We start from the raw sequence: 26011 nt of genomic DNA, 5'->3' as shown, positions 1-26011 counted from the left end.
CATTTGGCCCGCACTATCTCATTTTCTCAACACCCGAGGGATGGGCGGGTAAGTCCCATTTCACAGATGAGGCGCTCTCAGGAGTTTGGAGCTCCATTCCCGCACCCCCGCCCTTCCCTCAGGCATGGGGCACTGGGATTTGAACCCAGACCTGCCGAGAGCTTGCCTGCAGGCAATGGGGGGGGGGGGGGGGACTCCCGGGCTCCCGTGCACTTAAACTTGAATTCCCCGTACGCCGAACGGTTCCAGGAGGCCTGAGCTTGCACACACAGGGAGGTGAATTGTTTGTGTGTTGGGGGTCTCGGGAGACCCAGAGGCCCCGCCACTCCCCGCTTTGACCGCGCTCACTCTTTCTGGGTTTCCGCGCACCAAATGGAGGACCTCTGAGCGGAGCGGATCCAGAAGGGCGTGGGGAGCAGACGGAGCGCCGCGGAGAGGGGGCGCCCGGCAGGCTGGGCCCCGCAGCCCCAAGGGCCGCCGGGAGCCCCGCCCCTCTGCCCCGCCCCCTCCCCGGGCGCCGACCTCGGCGGTCACGTGACGGGCCCGGCGGCCGCTGGGGCCGGAGGGCGCGGCGCGCGGACGCGGCGGCCTGGTCAAGCGGGGCCGGAGTGGAGCAGGCCGAGCGGGCCGCGCCCCGGGCCTGGGTCCCGCTGTGCCCGCCCCCTTTCCGCCCTTCACACCCCGCGCGGGGCGCACGCGCGCTTTCCCCGCCACCCCTCCCTCCGCGTGGGGACCCCTGGCGGGCGGCGCGAGGACATGGCCAGCGACGCCGTGCAGGTAGGCGCACCTGCATCCGCAGCCGCTCCGCGGCCGCCGGGCGCCGGGCACCCCCGCCCGCGCGCTGCCGGGATCCCCGAGGCCAGGGCGGGAGCCTCCCGAGTGCCCGGCGTCCCTCCCCTGGGCCCGTCGGGTGGAGCCAGCACGGCCCCCTGCTCGGCAGGTGGAGGTAGGCACCGGGGGGAGCGGGGAGGTCCGGGAGCCCTCGCCGCACCCCCAAGCTCCACCCCTCCACGATCATTTGAGGGGCGCCGCGGAGGTGCGACTTGGGTTGACTGAGGCTGGCTGTGCTTAGGGGTCCCCAGTGCTTGTCGCCCCGTCACTCGCCGCCCCTCCCCCTCAGGGTCTGATTCTCGGCAGGTGCCGCTTTACCTGGGGCAGGTGCTTGGCACGGTGCCTCGGGAGGGGAGGAGGCCACGCGGCCTGGCCCGTGCCCTTCCCCCGCACAACAAAGCTCCAGTGGCCCCGCCTCCGGACTGAGCTTTACGAGGGTCGCGACGCTACTCCGATTGGCACCTGTTGGCAGAAGTGCCCGAGACACCTCATTAGGTGGGGGGACTGGGAGTCCACAGGGCCACCCTCTGGGCTGCCAGGTGGAACCTCATCGCAGGTGGGAATACCCGGGTCAACAGGCTGGGGATTTTCTCATACCTGGAATCCTACCTGGGCATGGGGAGCAGGGCTGGGTCACCCCCCCCTTCCCCTCCCTTCCCCCCCCACACACATATACACACACACAGGCACAGGTGACTGATGCCAATCTGCTGCCCAGCCATGTACTCCCTGTGCCACCTTGTGGACATGGCCTGAACTCACCTCCCCCACCTTTGACAAGCAGGGCCGGGTGACTTCTGACCTTTGGTTCAATGACCCAAATCTGAGACATGTCCTGTGCCCCCTTAGTGCCTCACCATCTCAGCGTCGTCTGTGGTGCTGTGTAACCAGGTTCTCGTCTCCTTCTGCACCTGCCCTCCATCCCCTCTGTGTCTCCCCCATGTCCCCCTGTCCCCCACCCCAGTCCTGCTGATGGCCTGCCAGCCTTGCCGAGGAGCTGGGCGTATATGGTGTTGCAGATCACACAAGGTCAGACCTTGGGGCTGGGGAGGGCCAGGGTCCCCGTCTCTCCCCAGGGCCCTGAGAGGGCTGTTTAGGAACCCCCATTATATGCATGTGCTTGGTATGTACCAAACGTGACCGGGATGGAGGCTGTGATTCCTGGAACGAGGCTGGACCTGTGCCGTGGTTCCCCTTCCCATCTCTTGCCCGCTTTCACCCCCCCTCCTGTTCATCCTTTTCTTGTGGCTGCTTGGGCCTGCCACCCTGTCCCTCTGTCTGTCCCATCTTGTGCCTGTCTGTTCTGTGTCCGGCAAACGGATGTCCTGTCCAGATTCCGGAAACGCCCAAAGCATTGAAATCTCCGGACGTGGGGGTCTAGGTCCCTGGTTGCTCTTGGAAGAGGGGAGGATTCTGGGAGATAGGCCTGAGGTCTCCTGCTTTACAGTGAGAGGTGGTGGAGCAGGGATTCTCTAAGCCTGGGCCAGGCCCCTGATTCATGGGTTCACCCTGCTGGCCCTCTGGTGACTCCTGCCTCCTGGGTAGGAGTGAGTCACTCTAGGGAGAACCCAGGAGGTCAGGCCTCCCTTCCTCCCTGCCCTGCATATTCTCAAGCCTCAGCTGCTGGCGGTCAACTGCTTCTCTCTGCCTGGACCCCCATTTGAGATGGTTCTGTTCCTGGCTGCACCCCTGCTCTGCCTGCTGGGGGGCTGGGTGGGGCTGGGCAGTGGGCACGGCCTGGTTGGGAGTGGGTAGTATTAGATGACCCTGAGTTTAAATTCCAGCGCTGTCACTTCCCTGCCATGTGTCCTGGGCCGGGTGCCTTTGTCTCTCTGAGCCTCGGTTCTGCTGTTAGAAAAATGGGACTAAGAGGGTGTGGTGTGTTCATGGTTGGGAGGAAATGTAGACCAGCACTCTGCAGGTGGGGCTGCTGTGAAATCCTTACTGGCAGTCATGGTCAGTAGCGCAGGGTGTCAGTCTGTGTCCTTTAACCCAGGTTTCTTGGCCTCAGCACTATTTTTTTAAAAAATATATTTTTATCGATTTCAGAGAGGGAGAAACATCAATGATGAGAGAGAATAATTGATTGGCTGCCTCCTCCAAGCCCCCTACTGGGGATCAAGCCCACACCCAGGCATGTGCCCTTGACCGGATTCGAACCCGGTACCCTTTAGCTGGCAGGCCAACACTCTATCCACTGAGCCAAACTGGCTAGGGCAGCCTCAGCACTGTTGACATTCGGGGCTGAATCATTCTTTGAGGCGGGGACCGCCCTGTGCACTCCAGGTCATTGAGCAGCATTTCTAGTCTCAACCCACTAGATGCCAGTAGCACCCCCTCCTCAGGCCCAGCTGTGACAATCAAACATGTTTCTGGGTGATGTCAGATCCCTCAGAGGTGGGGTGTCCCCAAAGTCCCCCACCCTCACTGAGAACTGCTCTGTCATCTCTCTGAGCCTCAGTTTCCTCACCTGGAAAGTGGGGGGAGAATAATGGCAGCTGCTCAGGATTAATGTGAGTGATTGGTGGGGTTGTGGCTCCTGGCCTGCTGCAAACCCTCCCTGGGGGCAGCTGCCCTCGAGGTTGGTCAGGAGCAAGGAAGACTTTCTCCATCAGTGAAATGGGATCTCTAGGGGGGTAGGGGGGGTCAGCGCCTGACAGTGGAGCCTGCACTAGGGTTCTGGGCACTCCTGCTGTAAGTCCTGGTTCTGCCTCGTGCTGGCTGTGAGACCTTGGGACAAGCTATGTCACCATTCTGGGTTCAGTTTCTTCATCTTGAAAATGGGGTGATAACATCTGTAATACTTTCCGCAATAAAGATAAATTTATAAAAGAAAATGGGGTGATAATAGCACCTGCCTCATGGACTTCATTAGTTTCCCTGGGTTATTATTACTATCATTATTACTCAAGTCAGACTTGAGCTTCAGAGGGCCCCTGGTTTGGGGTACCCTCACCCCACCCCTCCAGCACTGTTTTCTTAGATCTCAGGGAGGTGCCCTTGGCCAGGCCAGGCGCCCTAGGCCTCCAAGCTGTAGTCAGCAGCAGTGGGCACGCAGAGGAAGCAGGAAGTTGTGACCGCCTGCATCTGCAGGCAGGGGGCTGGCTCATGTAAACAACCATGTACGTTTGCATATCGGTGTACACTCGTGTTCTGTGCACATGCCCGTAGGTATATGAGAGTGTGCATACCTCGGAGTCAGCCCCGGGGGCCTGTATACCCTTGGGGGAGCCTGCCTTCAAGTTCATTCAGACGGGTGCTGAGGAGAAAGGTCCCCTAGATGCACAGAGCCCCGGAGCTGGCCCGGCGCAGGGGTTGCTGGGAGCTAGCAGGAAAGAGGAAGTGGCCAGTGAGAGGCCCTGGTAGGGCTGAGGTTCAGGAAGAGGGCAGGGCCCTCAGCCGGGACCCAGGATGGCGGAGGCTGATCCACCTTTGGACCAGGAGCTGGAGGTGGGGACTGGGGTCCCTGTGGGAGGAGGGCAGAAGAGGACCCCAAGCAGCACAGGCCAGAGGCCCTGCTCTTGGTGCCCCTCAGTTTGGGACAGAAGAGAGGAGCTAGGTTGGAGTTTCTGTTTGGAAGATGAAACTATCTGAGGCCCTTGGGCACTCCCACGTCAGGGAGATAGAGGAAGAAAGAGATAGGGCTCTGCTTCTTAGGTCCTGGCTGTAGGGGATAAGAGGAGGGGGGACGGGGACTGTCATTGCGGCCTCCTAGTTTGGGGGTATAGCAGAGGGAAGATGGGGCCGGCCTTGGCACTTGCTAGTTTGAGGCACAGCAAAGGGGAGAAAGAGCCTGTCCTCAGGTCCCCGTCCCATAGTTTTGGGGGGCAGCAGAGGCCTGCCCTTGATACTTCCTTGATTGGGGAGCAGCAGAGGGAAGATGGGGCCTCCTAGTCTGGAGGGACAGAGAAGAGGAGAAGGGGGTCTGCCCACAGGACCTGGCCATTTGGAGGGGCAATGGAAGGGAGACAAGGCCTATCCTTGGGGCTCCCTAGTTTGGGAGGACAATGTAAGGGAGGTAGGGCCTGTCCTAGGGGAACCCCCTAGTTTGGGGAGCACAGTGGGGGGACAATGGGGCCTGTCCTCCAGAATCCCACCATGTAAGAAACAGGTAAAGGGAGACAGGGCATTGTCTCACCTTCCAGTTTTGGGGGTCAGAGGATGTGGAGCAGGCCCTGTCATGGGAGCCCCAGGCTGGGAGGAGGCCAGGCTTGGCTGGCTGAGTGGTCTTTACCCCACATCCTCCTGGCCCCACTGACCCTGCTCTGTCCCCGCAGAGTGAGCCCCGCAGCTGGTCCCTGCTGGAGCAGCTGGGTCTGGCAGGTGCTGACCTGGCAGCTCCCGGGGTGCAACAGCAGCTGGAACTAGAGCGGGAGCGGCTGCGGCGAGAGATCCGCAAGGAGCTGAAGCTGAAGGAGGGTGCCGAGAACCTGCGGCGGGCCACCACCGACCTGGGTCGCAGCCTCGGGCCTGTGGAGCTGCTGCTGCGAGGCTCCTCACGCAGGCTCGACCTGCTGCACCAGCAGCTGCAGGAGCTGCACGCCCACGTGGTGCTGCCTGACCCTGCGGCTGCCACCCATGGTGAGCAGGGCCTTCCCAGAGGAGGTGGGACTTCAGGGGCACCACTGCCCGGGACTGAGCTACAGGTTCCCAGAGGGAGGCTGGCCCCATCTCACTGACCCCCAGGGAGACACACTGGGTTACAGTAGCCTCCACCCTCAAAAACAGTTCGAGCAAACATCAAAACCAACACCCAGAGAAAGGACCAACACCCAGAGACTTACAGTGCCACACAAGAACCCCAGACCACACACAGCCACACCAGCACCTGGACAACACCAAAGGACGCACCCAGTGTTACACCAGTATCTAGACTCACAGTCACACCAACACCCAGACAACACCCAAGGACTTAGACACTATCATGTGAATCCCAGGAAGGCTTCAAGTCACCACAGCACGCAGAGACTTCCATACTGCCACCCAGCACCCAAACAAATGCACACACAGTCACACCAACACACAAACAATACACACCCAGAGACTCACACACGGTCACACCAACCCCCACAGATTCACATAAACACAGCTGTCTAGCTCTTCCAGACGTACACTGTCCTATCAACAGCCAGAGACTGGTATGCATAACGGGCCAGGGCCTGAAGACCCAACACCACTTTCACCAGCACCCAGCCTTTCCATACGATAGGCATATCAATAGCTAGGGGCCCACACTGTCATGTCAGTACTATGAGATAGCGCGTTAGGCCAACACCCAGAATCTCATATGGTCACATCTACTCCTAGAGTCACTCCTACAGTCACATTACTCTCCAGAGAGTCACACAGAGCCATGCCAGCTCCAGAGACATGAGTATCTGGCTGTACACACCCAGGCACTCAGACACAGTCATACCATCACCTGAGATCTGAACATGTAGTTGTGCCAACAGTCACAAACATGCTAGGGTCGCCCCAGCACCCAGGTTCTCACACAGTCCTTTTTTCTTTTCTTTTTTAAATGTTTTCTTGATTTATAGAGAGAGGGGGAGGGAAAGAACATAGAGAGATAGAAATATTGATGAGAGAGAAACATCATTGATCAGGTGCCTCCTGCACGCCCCTACTGGAGATAGAGCCTGCAACCCGGGCATGTGCCCTGACCCGGAGTCAAACCAGCAGCCTCTTGGTCCATGGGTCGACGCTTAACCTCTGAGCCACACAAGCTGTGCTGACATAGTCCTTCCAACCTGCTGTCTCCCATAGTTACACAAGCGCCTAGGGAGACGCACACTGGCTTCACATGCCAGTACCCTATGGATTACAGATAACCACACTCACACCCATGGCCTCCACACAGCTGTGTAAAGAATTAGGGGCCTCTGTTCACAGTTCCACCAACACTGAGGACTCATGCACACCTGGACACTTGCCCATTCATGCTGGTCCTGCCCTGGCACTGAGGGGTTCCCTCCGAGGTCTGGGGTGGTTGGATCCTCAGGGCCCTGACCTGGGATGGAATCCAGGTTGGACAGAGGGCAGATCCTTTCAGCTGGGCCAGACCTCCTGGGCAGAGGGAGGTGAGGGCCCTGGTGACTCTGTCACACCCACCTCTCTCCAGATGCCCCCCTGTCCCCTGGTGAAGGTGGCCCGGCCTGCTCAGCCACCAACCTGAGCCGCGTGGCTGGTCTGGAGAAGCAGCTGGCCATCGAGCTGAAGGTGAAGCAGGGGGCAGAAAACATGATCCAGACATACAGCAACGGCAGCACCAAGGTAGGGCACAAGCAGGCACCCCCATGTGCATGCATGCTCTTGAACAAGTCATGGGCAGCGGGTGGGAGAGGTCGGGGGCTAGGGGAGGACAGGGACTGACGGGGGGCGGGAGGCCAGACTGGGGTGCAAGCAGGCCCTATGGGAAAGGGGGTGACTGTGTGTGATGTCAGACAGACACATGGCAGAGACTGTCCTCCCACACTTAGTTGTCCCCTAGAGACTTGAGGGTGTCCATGGTCAGGCCCACACAGAGCTACTCACTGCTAGTGACATCTCTCTGACACATGTCAACACCTGGATGCACACATGTCATCAACCTAACATCCAGAGACATAACCATGTCATAACATCTAGAGTCACAGAGTCATAGCAACACCTAGACACACACACACCGTATAATATGTAGAGACATCACCTAGACCCACAGATACACCACTAAATTCACACCCAGAGACCAGAGTTTTCATACAGATATCCCCCCAGTCATACCAACATGGGGGACACTGTCACAGGTCTGTCTGTCCCAACACCCAGAGACACTCACACAAACAAGCAGTCAGACATGCTGCTAGAGACACTTGTTCCCCCATGCTCGTGCGCGCGCGCGCGCACACACACACACACACACACACACACAAATATTACATGTGAGGGAATAAGCTACACAGATTATTTTTTCTAGCTTTTATTGAGCGATAACATGCAGACTATGGGAAACTTAAGTGTACAACCCAATGAAATTTTACCTGTGTACACACCACCCCATCAAAATCCAGAACATTTCCAGTCACCCAGAAAGTTCCCTCCTTCAGTCAATACCCAGGCTTCTCTCACCACAGGTTGGCTTTGCCTGGTTCTGAAACACAGCACAAAGTGGATGGAAAAGTCCACAACCAGTTTCTTTTTTTTTTTTTTTTAATATGGAACGCTTCACGAATTTACGTGTCATCCTTGCGCAGGGGCCATGCTAATCTTCTCTCTATCGTTCCAATTTTAGTATATGTGCTGCCGAAGCGAGCATGACAACTGTTTCTACTACTTGTGCGCACAGAGGGTCCTGGGCTATGTCCAATCATTGCAATACCTTGAACTGCACACAGAAACATCTGGAGCCCCATTATAGCAGACTGTCTCATACACCCACCCAGTCACCCTTGGAGACTCACCCACGTGGCTACAGTCAGGGCTACACCTGCCATGGGGACGTGCATGCGTGTGAACAGCTGATGCGAATACAGTGCCTGCTGGTTCCAGGCAGAGCCCTGAGCTCTTCATACAGATCAGCCTCTTTAATCTTCAGCCCAGTGGGGATCAGTGCTCTTAGTACTGATCCCATTCCTGCAGATTGAGGACACAAGCCCAGAGAGGTTAAGTGGCTTGCCTGAAGCCACACAGCTGTGGCAGAGCCAGGATTCAGGCCCCCTGGGCTGCATCACCCCTTTACATCCAGGAGCACACAGATACAGACACTCTGTCACATGGTCACCCAGGCCTGCACTGTGTGAACAGTAGGGCCGGTGGTTGGACCCCAGCTGTTCAGCAATCCTCTCATTTCCTACCTCTGCCCCCAGGACCGGAAGCTGCTATTGACGGCCCAGCAGATGCTACAGGACAGTAAGACCAAAATTGACATCATCCGCATGCAGCTCCGCCGGGCGCTGCAGGCCTGCCAGCTGGAGAGCCAGGCAGCCCCAGATGAGGCCCAAGGTGAGCCCCTCGCCTTGAGACAACCTAGCCTGCATTTAGACTTGCAGCTCAGCTCTCAGCCCTGAGAGGGAGCCCTTTCTGTGGCAGAGAGGTGGGTGCTGTGACTCACTCTGTGACTGGAGCCTGTTCCCAACCCTCTCTGGGCCTCAGTTTCCCGTTTTGTCCCACTTGAAGTTTACCCTAGATCAGATTTTGACAAACGATAGCCCACAGGCCAAATCTGCTACTGCTTTTTTTTTTCTTTCTTTTGTAAGTAAATTTTTATTGGCACACAGCAATGCCCATTCATTTACTATCATCTAAGGCCAGTTTTGCACAGGGACAGCAGAGCTGCGTAGTGGCAACAGAGCCTGTGTGGTCTGCAAAGCCAAAAATATTTACTCCCAAATTTTATAGAAAAAATTGCAGACATCTGGACTAAGTGGTTGCCTTGTCATGTTGGTTCATGTTGTGTAAATCTGTGGGTGTCCACCGCATGTGTGTCTCTGTCAATGAATGCCTGAGGGGTGTCTCAACCTGATTGTCAGCCTGAACTTGTGGCAGGGTCTTGATGTATTGTGTGACTGTGTCTGCTACTGATGTGTGTCAGCATTAATGTGCCATAGGCTGTGGGACCATCGGTTGAGTGTATGCCCTGGTAACTACACTAGTTTGTGTGTCACCATGACAGATAGAGGAGTGTCAGCTGTTGGTGGGTGTTAGGGTATTTGGGCTGCTAGTACAGAACCACAGACTGTGTGGCTAATAAACAGAAATTTATTGCTCCCAGTCTGGAGGCTGGAAGGCCAAGATCAAGGTACTGGCAGTTCCAGTGTCTGGTGAGGCCCACTCCTTGGTTCATAGATGGTGTCTTCAAGCTCTCTTCATATGGTGAAAGGGGCGGGGAGCTCTCTGGGGTCTCTCTTATTTATTTATTTAATTTATTAAAAAAATTTTTTTAATTGATTTCAGAGAGGAAGGAAGAAGGAGAGAGAGAGAGATAGAAACATCGATGATGAGAGAGAATCATCGATCAGGCTGCCTCCTACATGTTCCCCACTGGGGATGGAGCCCACAACCTGGGCATGTGCCCTCACTGGGAATCGAACCTCAGTCTCCTGGTTAAATAGGTCAACGCTCAACCACTGAGCACGCCAGCCAGGCCTGGGGTCTTTGTTATAGGGCACTAATCCCATTCATGAGGGCTCCACCGTCATGATCTAATCACCTCCTAAAGGTCCCACCTCCTAATACTGCCATGTTGGGGCTGGGTTTCAACATAGGAATTTTGGGGAGACACATACATTCAGACCATAGCAGTAAGGCTTATAACTCAGATGACAATGTGTGTGTCTTTGGGGGGGGTGTCAGTATGACTGTCCCTGTGATTGTCTCTCTGTATTGTGAATACCCTTGTGGGTTTCTCAGTGATGGTGTGTGATGGTATGATGATGGCCATGTGCTTCTCGGTGATATCATGAACTTGGGGATAGTATGACTTTGTTCTGTAAGTGTAAGTCTCAGCGATTGTCTGAGTGCTATGAGACAGCAGGCCTAGAAGCAAGAGTGTGACTATGTTTGTAAGATGACGTGCCTATGAATATCAGGGTTCCTGTGGCACTCTGTTGTCGGTGTGCAGGTGAGTGCCATACACCTGTGGGTAATGGTATGCCTCTGTGACAGCGCCAGGGTCTGAGTCTGGTGTACAGGACAGCGAGACTGTTGGGCTGTTTCCCGTCTTTTGCTCTTAGAAAGAAGGCTGCCATGAATAGTGTACCTATGTCAAGACAGCCATGGATAAGTGTGACCATGGCCTTGTGCCTCTGGGTGACACGTTTCATACGCCTGTGTGACATTGTGTCCCGGTGCCTGTTCCTGTGCCTTTGGGTGACTGGCTGCGTCCTGTGTCTGACTTCACACTGGGTGTGACAGCCAGCTTTTTCGACATTGGGTGCCCATGCCTATGGGTATTGGTGGCACTGCCCTGCCTGGGTGACAGTGTGATGGCATTTCTTTGCCTAGCTCTGTGCCTTATCTATGTGGCCGTGTGATTACGTTCTTATGATTTTCCCTGGGCTGGAGTTAGAGTCCTGGGAGTTCTGCCGTGGTGTGACCGTGTGTCTTAAGGGTCTTGTGATCATGCCCATCTGCCTCTGTGACAGTGTCCCTTTGCCAAAATTGGGTTGTTTCCCGTCTTTTGCTCTTAGAAGGCTGCCATGGATAACAATGTACCTCTGTCAAGTGCAGAGGTGTTTCTATGGGACGCAGTCCCTGAATTGGGATGTGGATCAGAGTAAATACAGCCCTGACCAGTTTGGCTCAGTGGATAGAGCATCGGCCTGTGGACTGAAGGGTCCCAGGTTCGATTCCGGTCAAGGGCATGTACCTTGGTTGCGGGCACATTCCCAGTAGGGAATGTGCAAGAGGCAGCTGAATCAATGTTTCTCTATCATCGATGTTTCTAACTCTCTATCACTCTCCTTCTCCCTTCCTCTCTGTAAAAAAACAATAAAATATATATTTTTTAAAAAGAGTAAATACATTTGTGATTTTGACAGACATGGCCAAAATGCCTCCATTGAAAGGCAACTTGTATTCCCATCAGCAAGGAATAAAAGTTACTTTTTAAAAAAATGTCCTGTGTTTGTGTGACTATGTTCTTGTGACTGTCCAGTTGTCCATGGTGTCCCCATGACAGTCCCTGGGGATGCAGTAGGATCCTGACGATGTTTCTGTCCCTCAGCCTGTGTTGACAGCGTGCCTGTGTGTATGACTGCCCAGTGTGACAGCCTCTGTCCGAGACCCTCCCTGGGAGTGACAGTATTTGGATAAAAGAGCCTGACCACCCCGTGGGTGAAACTCGATGCATGTTGGTGGTGATATGTCTGTGGCCAGTACCAGCTCTTATGGAAGGCTGTGTGTCTGGGCCTGGGTTGGTAAGACCTGGATCCCAGGCCTGCCTCACTGCCCTGTGTCCTGTGCCCACAGGGAGCCCGGACCTGGGGGCTGTGGAGCTGCGCATTGAGGAGCTGCGGCACCACTTCCGAGTTGAGCACGCGGTGGCCGAGGGCGCCAAGAATGTGCTGCGCCTGCTCAGCGCTGCCAAGGCCCCGGATCGCAAGGCAGTCAGTGAGGTGAGCAGCTAGGCCTCCATGTGAGAGGGGTGGGGCCTCCGTGTGGGTTGGGGCCTTGGCATGGGAGTGCCGCAATGGGGGTGGGGGCTTTAGTCCGTGTGATCAGACCTACTTTTCAGGAAGTTTAAGGGTAGGACCCAGAAGGCTTGGGCTTGGGGCCTCAAGGGAAAAGGGGGCCCTAGGTAGGACTTAGTCGGACACCCCCAGCCCAGCTGTGTCCCCAGCCGGCCCTGCTCCTCCTACTGCAGGCCCAGGAGAAGCTGACGGAGTCCAACCAGAAGCTGGGGCTTCTTCGAGAGGCGCTGGAGCGGCGACTTGGGGAGCTGCCCACTGACCACCCCAAGGGGCAGCTGCTGCGCGAGGAGCTCGTTGCAGCCTCGTCCGCAGCCTTCAGTGCCCGCCTGGCCGGGCCCTTCCCTGCCATGCACTACAGCACCTTATGCAAGCCCTCACCGCTCACAGGTGGGTCCCGACCTCCCCTACCCGAACCCACCCCACAGCTCTGGACTCCTGACCCCTCACTGTCCCCAAACCCCCTCTCCTTATCCCCCCCCCCCCCCCCCCCGCAAAGATCCAGACTCCCATCCCACTGTTGTCTCATTTTTCCATTCACCCAACCCTCCAGCCTGGGCCCCATGCACCCTGGACTCCTGCCCCACCTTGCCCTCTGATTTTGGACTCCTCTCTCACTTTCCCCACCTCCCCATCCAGCTCTGCCTTTCTCCTGCAGCCTTAGTCCCTCAGTCCAGCCACTCACTCTCAGAACCTTCGGCGCTGCCCCTAACCCACCCTCCTTAGACTCCTCAACCACTACCTCACCAGGCCAACCCTACTGTAGGCCTCAGCCCCTGCCCTGGACCTCAGATGGCCCTCTGAATCATGGCCTCGTTCTGCTCTGCTTCTCCTTGCCTGGACTTCCAGCCTACACGCTCTTCTGTCCTAAACCCCAACACCCAGAGCCCCTCCCCAGCCTGGCCTGCTGCAGCCTCCCCCTCCCCCTGGTCCCATATTCCTTATTTCTGGGCACAGCCATCCTGTGTCAGATCCCCTGCCCCATTCTGATTGTCCTTCACCAGCTCCCACTTGCGTGCTGGCTGTTTCTGTATATACCCACTTCACCTGGGGCCCCCTCCCTTCGACCTGCCCCAGTGGTGGTTCCCCCCTGAGCCTCACCCTCCCTCAGGGACCCTGGAGGTGCGTGTGGTGGGCTGCAGGGACCTTCCAGAGACCATCCCCTGGAACCCTTCACCCTCAACGGGAGGGCCTGGGCCCCCGGACAGCCGCACCCCCTTCCTGAGCCGGCCAGCTCGGGGCCTTTACAGCCGAAGTGGAAGCCTTAGTGGCCGGAGCAGCCTCAAAGCAGAAGCCGAGAACACCAGTGAGTGGGTCTGGAGGGATGAGGTGGGGTGAGGGGTCCTTGGATACCCCACATGTATAACACTCTAACGGCACACTCATTAAGATGGGTACTGTAAGCTAAACAACACGTGTCAGGGAGGATGTGGAGAAATTGGAACCCTTGGGCACAGTTGGTGAGAATGTAAAATGGTGCAGCCACTGAACAGCATGACAGATCCTCAAAAATCAAACATGGAATTACCATTTGACCCAGCAGTCCTGCCTCTGAGTATATGCCCAAAAGAGTTGAAAGCAGGTTCTTGAAGAGACGTTTGCACACCAGTGGTCATAGCAGCATGACTCAGCCAGAGCCAAAAGGTAGAAGCAACCCCAATGTCCACTGAACCACATCGTGCTGAGGGAAGTAAGCCAGCCACGAAAAGACATGCTGTGATTCCACTTCTGTGCGGTCTCTAGAGTAGTCCAACTCATAGAGGTGGGAGGAATGGTGGTTCCCAGTGACTGGGGCGGGGGGGGGGGGCGAGGATGGGGAGTTAATGCTTAATGAGGACAGAGTTTCAGTTTGGGCATATGAAAGAGTTCTGGAGATAGATGGTGGTGTTGGTCACATAACAACGTGAATATACTTAATGTCACGTGGCTGTACACCTAAAAATGTTTATGATGGAAACTTTTATATGAATTTACCACAATAAAAAACACTAATATATATAAAGTATGTGTAACGAAAAATAGCAATAGGGCAAACATTCATATATCCACCACCCAGGTTAAGAAATAGAACTCTCTGGAAGCTTCCTCAGGTTCCCTCCCCAATTCTAGCCCCTTCCTTTTCTGTCCTAGTGGTAGCTACTCTTCCGACTTCGTGGTTGTCTTTTTTTTTTCTTTTTCTTTTTTTGGTTTCCTTTGTGATTTTAGCACTTCATATATGTGGAAGCATAGAGAATGTATTCCATATCAGTGGCTTCTTTCATTCAACATTGTTTGGAAGATGGATCCATATTGTTGTGTGGAACTATAGTTCATTCATTTTTACTCCTGTTTAATAGTCTGTTGTCTTAAACTGAGCCAAATCAATTGATGTCTTTCAGTTTTTTTTACACAAATTTTTATATATATATTTTTAATTGATTTTTAAAAATATTTTGTATTGGTTTGAGGGATAGAGAAAGGGAGAGGATTAGAGAGATAGAAACATCGAAGAGGGAGAAACATCAATTGGCTGCCTCCTGCACTCCCCTCACTGGGGATTGAGCCCACAATCCAGGCATGTGCCCTGACCAGGAATCAAACTGGTGACCTCTTGGCTCATGGGTCAAAATTCAACTACTGTGCCACACTCGCCAAGTTGATTTTTTAAAAATTTTTTTAGAGAGAGAGGAAGGGAGAGAGAGAAAGAGAGAAACACCAATCTGCTGCCTCATGCATGTCTCTTTTGTGTTGTTTTTTGTGTTGTAAAAAATAGTTGAATATCAGCAATTTCATGATTTAGCTAATAAGACTATATTGTCATTTTGAGGGTGTTCCTCAAAAATTTATACACATACTTTGAATAATTATAAAGGCAGTGTTTATTAAAGTACATTTCATTTTCAGAACTGAGCTGTCAGCTGTTAAAGTGTGTATACATTTCTTTGGGACACCCTATGTGTTAATTCCTCTGTTAATGGACAGGGAGATGCTTCCAGTTTGGGGCCATTATATAAGCATTATATTATGCATCTCCTGGTGCATATCTGCATGCATTTTTCTAGGGCAAATATTTAGGAGTACATTGCTGGAATGTGTAATGTGCATATAGAATAAAAGTAAATTTGGATCGCTACCTCAATCATACACAAAAATCAACTGGAGGTGGATTAAAGGCCTTAATATGAAAGGTAGACCTAACTGGGTTGGCTCAGTGGATAGAGTGTTGTCCTGTGGACTGAAGGGTCCCTGGTTCAATTCTGGTCAAGGGCACATGCCCTGGTTGCAGGTTCAATCCCCATTGTGGGGCGTGCAGGAGGCAGCCAATCAATGATTCTCATCATTGATGTTTCTCTCTCTCCCTCTCCCTTCCTCTCTGAAATCAATAAAAAATATATATATTTTTAAAAAGATAGCATAGCAGAATATTATGATAGGAAATATGATAAAAATATTTAATAAGATATAAGAGCTATATCCCACCCCAGCATTTCCTGACCCTCTCATCCCCCCACCCCTCTTCCCCGGTTGCAGGTGAAGTTAGTACTGTGCTCAAGCTGGATAACACAGTGGTGGGACAGACATCCTGGAAGCCATGTGGTCCCAACGCCTGGGACCAGAGCTTCACCCTGGAGCTAGAGAGGGTGAGCTAGGTTGGGGGACAATGGGGCCTGAAGGAGGAGGGTTCTGGGCCTTGGGCACCCCCAAATGATGGCTCTCTTCCTTTCCCTTGAGGCACGGGAACTGGAATTGGCTGTGTTCTGGCGGGACCAGCGGGGCCTGTGTGCCCTCAAATTCCTGAAGTTGGAGGATTTCTTGGACAACGAGAGGCATGAGGTCCAGCTGGACATGGAACCCCAGGGCTGCCTGGTGGCTGAGGTACAGCCGTACTCCTAACCCTGAGAAAATACTTCCTGCATCTCCAGCTCCAAATTTGGAAGATATGTATGGATTGGGCTCAGAACCTTGATAGAAAAGTACATCTAATTAGTTACATCAGTGGCATGACTTAAGCTTGGATTGGTTTTGTTTTGAGGCAAGATTAAAAAAAATTTTTTTTAATCACAGAATTTTGTCAAACCAGAAAAGAAAAACAAAACTTGGCAACATGTCATGGCCCATGGCAACACTTGCTAGCAGAGCCACAGTCAAGTAGAGAGAGATTCCTTCTGCAGTGGGGTTAGGGTTCAAGTCCGGGGACCCCACCCTCAGCACCGTAGACATGGGGGTGTTGTCCTGTGGACTGAAGGGTCCCTGATCATTCTCAGTTGCAGGGGCCATTCTGTACATTGTAGGGTATTGACCAGTATCCCTGGTTTCCACCCCTGGGATACCAGTTGCAACCCCCCCGGTTGTGACAGCCACAGTGTCTCCAGACCTTGTCAATCGTCCCCTGGTCGAGAGGCCATGATCTGAATAACATTCCTAGCTGACCCCTTGTCGTATGTCCCCAGTGCCTTGCTGACGTTCACTTGTTCATCCTCACAACAACCTAATGCACAGCTGACAGTGGAGGAAACTGAGGCCCAGAGAAGAAAAGCCCCTGGCCCTTCCTTTAGCCCAAATTATCCTAAAAAATTTTTTAAATTTGCCTCTAACATATCCATGTGCCCTGTTTTATGTATACATACATCCCTCCCATACCCATATCCCCGTGTGAAAATTCTTACGTGATCTCATAATCCAGGAACTGAAGGAAAGGAGGAGCTGACTTTAGTGGCAGGCCCGTTTCTTCTATGAACTGGTGGGTGTGGCCCGGGGGCAGATTCTGAAGCCTTCAGGGTTTCGCTCTGGCATTTGATTTTGTTTTATGCTTCCCCAAAATGCCATCCGGTAGAACTTTCTATAGTTGTGTTGTGGATGAGCCAACAATAGTTGCATTCTACTGTGGGAGGAAATGTTTTCTGTCCGTGTCGTCCAGTATAGTAGCCGCCAGCCTAGTAGCCACTTGAAGTGTGGCCAGTGTGACTGGGGAACTGAAACGTTAAAGTTACTTGAGTTTTGTTTCACTTAAATAGCCACATGTGGCTAGTGGCAACTGTATTGGACACACATAAAGTGACACCATTCTGTGACTTTAGCACTTTCTAGAAGATGTGTTGGAGTTTGGAGAATTCACCTAGACCAGTGGTGGCCCCACCTGGGTGGGCACCAGTATCACCTGGAGGGCTTATTGAAACACCGCTGGGCCCCACGCCTGGTGTTTCTGAATCAGTGAGTCCAGGTGGGGGCTCGTGGATCTGCATTTCTAGCACCTTCCCCGGCAATGCTGATTTGCAGGTCTGGGACCGCTCTCGGGAGTCAGGGCACTAAGTGATGTAGGACCTGTTTGCTGGAGTTGAATGTGCATCTTGTTGGGTCAGACTCCCTCCCCACCCCTTGAGGAAGGCTTGGGTGCCTGCTTCTCGTGTCTCCAAAATGACACTCTCTCTCCCTTCCTTGCTCTCTCCTTTCCTTGCCTCCCGCACGCACCCCAACTGGGGCCGCGGAGGTGGCTCTGCCAAGCGGTGGATTGGTTTTGTAACCCCTTAATATGGTGCAGTGCCACAGTGATCGGAATCCCCAGAACATGCATGTGCATACCTCTGCTCCTAAGGGCTTCTCCACTAAGCTGCCTGGAAGTGGGCAGGGGTCCTCACCCGGTGACCCCTCTCCCCAGGTCACCTTCCGCAACCCTGTCATTGAGAGGATACCCCGGCTTCGACGGCAGAAGAAAATCTTCTCCAAGCAGCAAGGTGAATGGGTGGGTCCGGGCAGGGGAGAGGCCCGGGGTCCCAGGAGCGTCTCGGAGGGTGACACTGCCCCGTCCCCCAGGGAAGGCGTTCCAGCGTGCGAGGCAGATGAACATCGACGTCGCCACGTGGGTGCGGCTGCTTCGAAGGTTCATTCCCAGTGCCACGGCCACGGGCACCTTCAGCCCGGGGTCTTCTCCCGCACCTGAGACCCGATCCACAGGGTAAGGAGGACAGGCCCTGGGGGTCCCTGCTGCCCCTGTTGCTTCTCAGGGTGCTGGGTCCGATATACCCTCCTTTTTTGTACTACAGCGACATATCCGTGGAGAAGCTTAACCTCGGGGCTGATCTGGACAACTCCCCCCTGAAGAGCCCTCTGGGTTTTCCTTCCAGCCCATCAAGTCTGGTAAGCATCTCTCTCCTCCCCTAAGCCTGGCTAGGCAGCATCAGGGAGCCTTCTTCCCAGCTCAAGGCCCAGAGACCACCAGGACCTTCCCTGGGTCACACAGCACTCCTCTGGCAGAACCCAGGTCCAGTTCTTTTTGTTGTTGTTAATCCTCACCTGAGAATGTTTTTTCTATTGGTTTTTTTTAGAAAGAATAGAGGGAAGGAGGAAGGAGGAGAAAGAGAGAGATTGAGAGAGAAACATCGATGTGAGAGAGACACATCGATTGCTTGCCTCCTGCATGAGCCCCAACTGGGGCAGGGAGTGAACCTGCAACCCAGTGCAAGTTCCTTGACAGGGAATTGAACCCGTGACCCTTCAGTTCTTTATCCTGGATAAAAACATGAGCCCAAGAGCTAGGCCTCCTGGTCCCCATTCCTGCTCTGCTACCTCCTAGCTGTGTGACCCATGCCAAGCACTGCCCTGTAAAAATGAGCATGTTTAAAACTCATGTCAAAGATAGAAGTCAAGATAGTGGTTTTCTCTGGGTCGGGTGGGGGTGGTTATTGATAGGAGGGGGACACAGGGGAGCCTGCCAAGTGATAGGAGTCTTCTACATCTTGCTCTAGGTCAGAGGTCAGTGTACTTTTTCGGTAGAGGGTGATATAATCAGTATTTTCATCTTTGTGGGCCAGATAGCCTTGGTCCTAACTATCAACACTGCCATTGTAGAAAGCAGCCACACGTAATACTCACATACACCAGCAGGTGTGGCGGTGTTCTGAGAAAACCTGACTGGTGGACACTGAAGTTTCAGTGATACATCATTCTCCTAGATCAGGAAGTATTCTTTCGATTTTCCCATCCCCTTAAAAATATAAAGGCCATCCTTAGTTTACAAACCATAGAAAAAACAGCATTTACCCACCCCTCGTCTAGGCATGGGGACCCAGGTGGACATGTATATGATAGCTGATCCCTTCATCACCTCCCTGAGTGCATTTTTTAAAAAAAATATATTTTATTGATTTTTTACAGAGAGGAAGGGAGAGAGATAGAGAGCTAGAAACGGTGAGAGAGAGACATCGATCAACTGCCTCCTGCACACCTCCCACTGGGGATGTGCCCGCAACCAAGGTACATGCCCTGGACCGGAATCGAACCTGGGACCTTTCAGTCCGCAGGCCGACGCTCTATCCATTGAGCCAAACCCGTTACGGCCCTGAGTGCATTTTTTAAATTATTATTATTTTAAAATATATGTTAATTTCAGAGAGGAAGGGAGAGGGAGAAAGATAAAAACATCAATGAGGAGAGAGAATCATTGATTGGCTGCACACCCCTTACTGGGGATCAAGCCTGCAACCCAGGCATGTGCCCTTGACCAGAATTGAACCCAGGACCCTCCAGTCTGCAGGCCAACACTCTATCCACTGAGCCAAACCAGCTACAGCCTGAGTGCATTTTATATTTTATTTTGTTTGTTGATCCTCACCCGAGGATATTTTTTCCATTGATTTTTTTTTAGAGAGAAGGGACGGGAGAGGGAGAGACACAGAGAGAGAAACATCGATGTGAGAGACACATCGACTGGTTGCATCCCGCATGTGCCCCAACTGGGGCTGGGGATTGAGCCTGCAACCAAGGTACGTGCCCTTGTCTGGAATCAGTCCTCGGGCCAGCACTCTATCTACTGAGCAAACCGTAGGGCTATTTCATTTAAAATAAAAATAGCCTTGGCTGGGTGGCTCAGCTGGTTGAAACATTGTTTAACCCCAAAAGGTTGTGGGTTCGATATCTGAGTCAGGGCACATACCTAGGTTGTAGGTTCAATCCTGGGTTGGGGTGGGTATAGGAGGCAGCTAATCGAGGTTTCTCTCTCACATCGATGTTTCTCTTTCTCTCTCCTTTCCTTGCTTTCTAAAAATCAATAAAAAAATATCTATCTATCTATCTATCTATCTATCCATCCTTGGGTGAGGATTAAAGAGAAAGAAAATGATACATGCTTCATGGCATTGAATTAAATGAGATATCTCATTAAATGAGATGAGGTGAGTTTGGCAAAAAAAAGAAACCCAAACCTCCCCAAATTAGTAACACTGATGGCTGGGAAAGATGCAGGAAAACAGACGGCCCACGGGCATGCCCACTGTTACATCCACTTGGGGGGCCTAGCTGGCTGAGTTAAAAATGGACACTATCTTACCCTGCCCAGAGTGACTCAGCAATTAAAGCATCAGTTCCTGCACCAAAGGGTCTTGGGTTCAATTTCCGGTCAAAGGCACATACCTGGGTTGCAGGTTCGATCCCCATTCCCAGGAGGCACGTGCAGGAGGCATCCAATCAATGTGTCTCTCTCACATCGATGTTTCTCTCCCCTCCCTCCTTTCCATTCTTTCTGAAAAGCAATGGAAAAAATATCCTTGGGTGAGGATTAACCAAACAAAAAACAAAGAAGTGGATACTGTCTTGACCCAGAAATCCCGCTCTGGACCTACCCTGGATCTTCACACAGCATCACCAGGATGTTCACTGCAGCAGCTTTGTGAGGGCAAAAGAGTGGAAACAACTTCAGGGTCCCTCCATGGGAACCAGCGCTAAAGAAATGACAAAGTGGAATAGTATGCAGCTGTGAAAATGAAACAAGTCTGGTGTGCCGGTGTAGACTGATTTCCAAGACAGATTGTCCAGGGGGAGAGCAAGATTAGAATATTGTCAATAGAATATTGTGCAAGGAAAGTGGAGCCTGTCCCGGCACTTATGTTCATGTGGGTATAAACTATATCTAGAAAGATACCAAGGAAATCACTGACAGCAGCTGGCTCTAGGGAGGGCAGCTGAGGCAGGAAGGACTGTGTTTGAGCCTGTTTGTACTGATTGAGTTTTTGGAATTGTGTACTTTTTCCCCATAAAAATATTAATTTTGATTCTTTTCAAAGTTACATATAGATGTGGTATAAAGAATTAATGCCACCTCTAGCCAGTTTGGCTCAGTGGATAGAGCATTGATTGGCCTACAGACGGAAGGGTCCTGGGTTCCATTCGGCCAAGGGCACATGCCCAGGTTGTGGGCTCCATCCCCAGTAGGGGTGTGCAGGAGGCAGCTAATCAATAATTCTCTCTCATCATTGATGTTTCTATCTCTTTCTCCCTCTCCCTTCCTCGCCGAAATCAATAAAACATATATTTTAAAAAGGTCTTGTTTAAAAAAAAAAAGAATTAAGTGGCTCCAAAGGGCTAATACCAATAAAGGGAGTAAGATAAATGGTAAACATTTTACAGCATGAAATGTACTGGGGAGAAAAATAAAGCAGAAAAGGGGGGAATGAAGAGGGTTGGTGTTGCTTGTTTCATAGAGTGGTCCGCTGACCACCTATGAAGGTGACATTTGAATAAAGGCCTGAAGGAGGAGAGGAAGGAACTGCAGAAAAGAGAGTTCTGGGCGAGGGGACACTCGGTGCAGAGATACGAGGGTGGAAGCACGCCTGGTCTGTGCAGGGCACAGTGAGAGGAACTTGTGGTTAGGCGGAAGTGAACGAGGGGCAAGTGGGAGCAGAGGTGAGGTCAGAGAGGTGACAGGAGCCTTGGTGGCTATTGTGGTTGTGGGGTGCCTCACTCTGACCCCCTCTCTCTGCTACAGAGTTCGCCAGTCCAGGAGACAACCACCACATCTGAGCTGCCTTCAGAGACTCAGGAGACCACAGGCCCCGCCCTATGCAGGTGACACCCCTCCCCTGTCCACCACCCACCACCGCTGCCCACTGTCCCTGTCCCCACCAGTGTCCTCTCTCCACAGCCCTCTCAGGAAGTCACCCCTGACCCTGGAGGACTTCAAGTTCCTGGCAGTGCTAGGCCGGGGTCACTTTGGGAAGGTGAGATGGTGGCAGGAAGTTGAAGAGCTGGGAGTCCACACCCTTGGATCTCTGGACTGGTTGCTAAGGCCACCCCTGCCCACTGTGTTTACAGGTGCTGCTTTCTGAGTTCCGGCCCAGTGGGGAGCTGTTCGCCATCAAGGCCCTGAAGAAAGGGGACATTGTGGCCCGAGATGAGGTGGAGAGGTGGGGACCCTGATCAGGGCGTCTGAGAACATCTGTCTTCTCTCCTGGGAAATGGGAGCCAGCAGTCCTTCCTCACTCTCACTGAGCTAGTGCTTAAGAAAATACGGACTCTTTTCTTAACATTTACTATTTACTTATTTATACTAACTCTTAGAAACATCCACTCTGCGCTTCATATTCAGTGACTCATTTGTCCCCACAACAGCCCTGTGTGGTCAGTACTGTTATTGTTCCCATTCTCCTGGTGGCACAGAGAAGTTGAGCAAGTTGCCTGAGGTCACACAGCGAGTAAGCAGCCGGTCCAGGATTTAAACCTAGGGACTCGGCTCTGAAGCCTGTGCTTTTTTTTTCTTCTTTTAATTGATTTCAGAGAGGAAGGAAGAGGAAGATAGGAACATTAATGATGAGAGAGAATCATTGATCGGCTGCTTTCTGCACACCTCCTACTGGGGATTGAGCCCACAACCCGGGCATGTGCTCTGACCTGGAATCGAACCAGGACCTCCTGGTTCATAGGTCAATGCTCAACCACTGAGCCACACCAGCCGGGCTGAAGCCTATGCTCTTAATGGTGCCATAGCATTGCCTCTGAGCTGCCAGGGTTGGGCTTTGGGGTCAGGGCCCTGAGTTCAAATCCCATCTCTGCCACAGACATACTCAGAGATCCTGGGGAGACCCTTCTGAACCTCAGCCTACCCCTCTATAAGAGGGGAGTAATAGTGTATTTCTTGCAGGGTAATCAAGGTGCATTAAATGAGAGACTGAATCTAGAGCATTCTGCATAGTGCCTGGCCTCCTGTAAATTCTCAGTTAGAAACAGTGAGACTGTCCCCAATCTTCTTGATATCTTTTTGTTAATCAGGAACCCAATTCGGGCAGGCTTAAGCAAATAGAAGAATTTATTGCTCCGGATCAGAAATGTCCAGGGGTGTCTGCCTTCAGGCATGGCTGTATCCAGGTGCTCAGATAATGTCTCTCAGTTCTGCTTTCCTGTGTATGGGCTTTGCAGTCCCCTCATAGCGGCAGAGATGCCCTCCACCCAGCAGTTTAAGGCTCATCCACTAGATATAGCCCTTCTTCCTTAAAAATTCCAGGGGATCCCAGTCATGTGCCTATGTTGCAGGCTCCATCCCCAGTAGGGGGCGTGCTGGAGGCAGCCCATTGATGTTTCTCTCTCTTCCTCTCTCTGCAATCAATTAAAACATTTTTTAAAAATATATTTTTATTTCAGAGAGGAAGGGAGAGGGAAACAGAAACATTAATGATGTGAGAGAATCATTGATCAGCTGCCTCCTGCACGCACCCTACTGGGCATTGAGCCCATAACCCAGGCATGTGCCCTTGACCAGAATTGAACCTGAGACCCTTCAATCCGCAGGCTGATACTCTATCCATTGAGCAAAACCAGCTTGGGCAATAAAAACATTTTTAAAAAATTCCAACAGAAATCCTGAGATTGAGCCCCATTGGCTTGGCTTCCTCATTCCTGAATAAATTCCTGGCCAGGGAGATGGGGTGCTCCAATAGCCCACCCCTTGCAGCTCCCCAAAGAGAAGTTGGGGGACTGTTACTAGGATGACAGATGGATTCTGGGAGCCTGTTTAGCTGACAAGGCTGCTGAAGTTCAGAGATATGAAGCAATTTGCCCAAGATTGCACAGCCATACGAGGCCTTCAACAAATATCCAATGTTTGAGGACTCCAGGGAGTGTGAGAGTTGGGGGTAGGGAGCTACTATGCTCTCTGACCCCCGTCCCCACCCTGTCCAGCCTGATGTGTGAGAAGCGGATCTTGGCAGCGGTGACCAGCGCAGGACATCCCTTCCTGGTGAACCTGTTTGGCTGTTTCCAGACACCGGAGCACGTGTGCTTTGTGATGGAATACTCGGCTGGTGGGGACCTGATGCTGCACATCCACAGTGACGTCTTCTCCGAACCCCGAGCTATGTGAGCCCGGCCCCCTGCACCCCATGCCTCAGCCCCTTCTCACTCCTCCCCCTAAAGATCCCACCTTCCCCCCACCCCCCAGCCCTTGGAGTCTGGTCGAATGGGGGGCTTTTGAGGATGTGGCATCCAGGTTTGTACGATCTTCCTTGTGGGGGGGCCTGGCTCCCTCACACCAGCCTCTCTCTGCAGCTTCTATTCAGCCTGCGTGGTGCTGGGGCTGCAGTTTCTCCACGAACACAAGATTGTCTACAGGTGTGTGCCAGTGCGTGTGCATGCTCATGCGTGCATGCTCTGCCCACTGGGGGGCCCTCAGGCTTCAGGCAGGGCCCCCATTCCCACTCATTCCTCTTTACATCCCCCAACCCCTCACAGGGACCTGAAGTTGGACAATCTGCTCCTGGACACGGAGGGCTATGTCAAGATCGCAGACTTTGGCCTCTGCAAGGAGGGTGAGGGGCGGGGCAGGGATCTGAGGGTATTAGACAGAATGGGGGGAAGGAATGGAGTCCCCAACCCTACCCAGGTTATCTCACAACCCCACCCTTGATCCTGGGACAGGGCTGGTGGGACCCCCTCCATCCCCCAATAATCTCACATGTCCCTGCTGCCCCAGGGATGGGCTATGGGGACCGGACCAGCACATTCTGTGGAACCCCGGAGTTCCTGGCCCCCGAGGTGCTGACAGACACGTCGTACACGCGGGCGGTGGACTGGTGGGGGCTGGGCGTGCTGCTCTATGAGATGCTGGTTGGTGAGGTGAGGCCACAGGCTGCCCCCACCCTGCTTGTCCCTGGGATGGCACTGGAACCTGCGTGTGCCCAGGGGTGGAATCAGAATCTGCCTCCAACACGTGTTGCGTGACAAGGGGCAGGTGGCTTCTCCTCCCTAGATTCCAAATTGTAAAGTGGGGTACATACCCTCTGTGTGCAGGTGCAGCCAGAGCAGAGGGCTTTCGGGCTGGGTGTGGCATGGCCAGAGGAGGTGCCTAATTCATTCACCCTGTTCTCCCTGCTTTCTCCCTGTTCCCAGTCCCCTTTTCCAGGGGACGACGAGGAAGAAGTATTTGACAGCATCGTCAACGATGAGGTTCGCTACCCCCGATTCCTGTCAGCTGAAGCCATCGGCATCATGCGCAGGGTGAGGACCCTCCTAGCTGGGGTGTACTGGGGAGGGGCTCTGGGGTCCGGAGGGGAGACTGATACAGTGCCCCCACGCGCAGCTTCTGCGGAGGAATCCGGAGCGGAGGCTGGGATCCAGCGAGAGGGATGCGGAGGATGTGAAGAAACAGCCCTTCTTCAGGGTGAGGACCCTCATCCTTCCAAGGACCAGGCCATTTCCCCCTAAGACCTTGTTGCTTCACCTTCAACATCGTCACCCCTGCCTTCCCCCTCCCTCACCCTCACTGACCCTGCTACACCCATACCTCCTCCAGGCTGGCCTTAGGGAACCACTGCCTTAGTGTGAGACCAGGCTCCCCTGATCCTTTCGGACCTCCCAGCCCCGCCCACTCTGCCCTCTATCTTGTGACTCAGATGGACCTCCACAGATCCAGAGGTGGAGGGGGCGCAAGGGGCTGGCCCCTCGTGCCCGCTGTGCCCCAGCCCCCCACACTGACCTCCCCCACTCTCCCTGCAGACCCTGGGCTGGGACGCCCTGCTGGCCCGGCGCCTGCCGCCGCCCTTCGTGCCCACGCTGTCAGGCCGCACAGATGTCAGCAACTTTGATGAGGAGTTCACCGGGGAGGCCCCCACGCTGAGCCCGGCCCGGGACTCGAGGCCCCTCACGGCCGCGGAGCAGGCGGCCTTCCGGGACTTCGACTTCGTGGCCGGGGGCTGTTAGCCTGCTCCCCTGCCCTTGCTCCCACCCAGCTGTTGTTAGTTTTTAAAAATGCCTTTGGGGTTTGCCCCCTCCATGCA

The 26011-nt window shown here is 53.4% G+C and overlaps 1 protein-coding gene and 1 non-coding gene across 4 annotated transcripts; one reads left to right on the top strand and one right to left on the bottom strand.

Annotated features, from left to right (window-relative positions):
* Window positions 1-558: 558 nt before the first annotated feature.
* Window positions 559-26011, top strand: PKN1 (protein kinase N1). 3 transcript variants are annotated; one of them, XM_070416170.1, is made up of 22 exons: window positions 559-777; window positions 5109-5412; window positions 6953-7104; window positions 8676-8811; window positions 11779-11924; window positions 12173-12386; window positions 13108-13302; window positions 15507-15616; window positions 15708-15851; window positions 17632-17707; window positions 17787-17928; window positions 18017-18110; window positions 21733-21812; window positions 21889-21964; window positions 22059-22150; window positions 23919-24095; window positions 24285-24347; window positions 24468-24544; window positions 24709-24851; window positions 25125-25232; window positions 25315-25395; window positions 25731-26011. In XM_070416170.1, exons 1-22 carry the CDS (start codon window positions 757-759, stop codon window positions 25932-25934), a joined length of 2835 nt encoding a protein of 944 aa, XP_070272271.1. In that variant the 5' UTR covers window positions 559-756; the 3' UTR covers window positions 25935-26011. The 3 variants fall into 3 exon arrangements, 2 of the variants coding, with proteins under 2 accessions (XP_070272271.1, XP_070272270.1); XM_070416169.1 differs by lacking the exon at window positions 559-777 and adding an exon at window positions 4228-4281; XR_011471578.1 differs by lacking the exons at window positions 559-777; window positions 24709-24851; window positions 25731-26011 and adding an exon at window positions 4228-4281.
* LOC139011807 (U6 spliceosomal RNA) lies at window positions 8019-8125 on the bottom strand. The gene has a single exon (XR_011471640.1). It is a non-coding gene; the product is annotated as a U6 spliceosomal RNA (small nuclear RNA).

The sequence above is a fragment of the Myotis yumanensis genome, unplaced genomic scaffold, assembly GCF_028538775.1.
Source record: "Myotis yumanensis isolate MYYU_CA2020_CCGP unplaced genomic scaffold, mMyoYum1.0.hap1 SCAF_5, whole genome shotgun sequence".
Classification (NCBI taxonomy): domain Eukaryota; kingdom Metazoa; phylum Chordata; class Mammalia; order Chiroptera; family Vespertilionidae; genus Myotis; species Myotis yumanensis.
The sequence above is the reverse complement of the archived record's forward strand: the minus strand, read 5'-3'. Positions and strand labels throughout refer to the sequence as shown.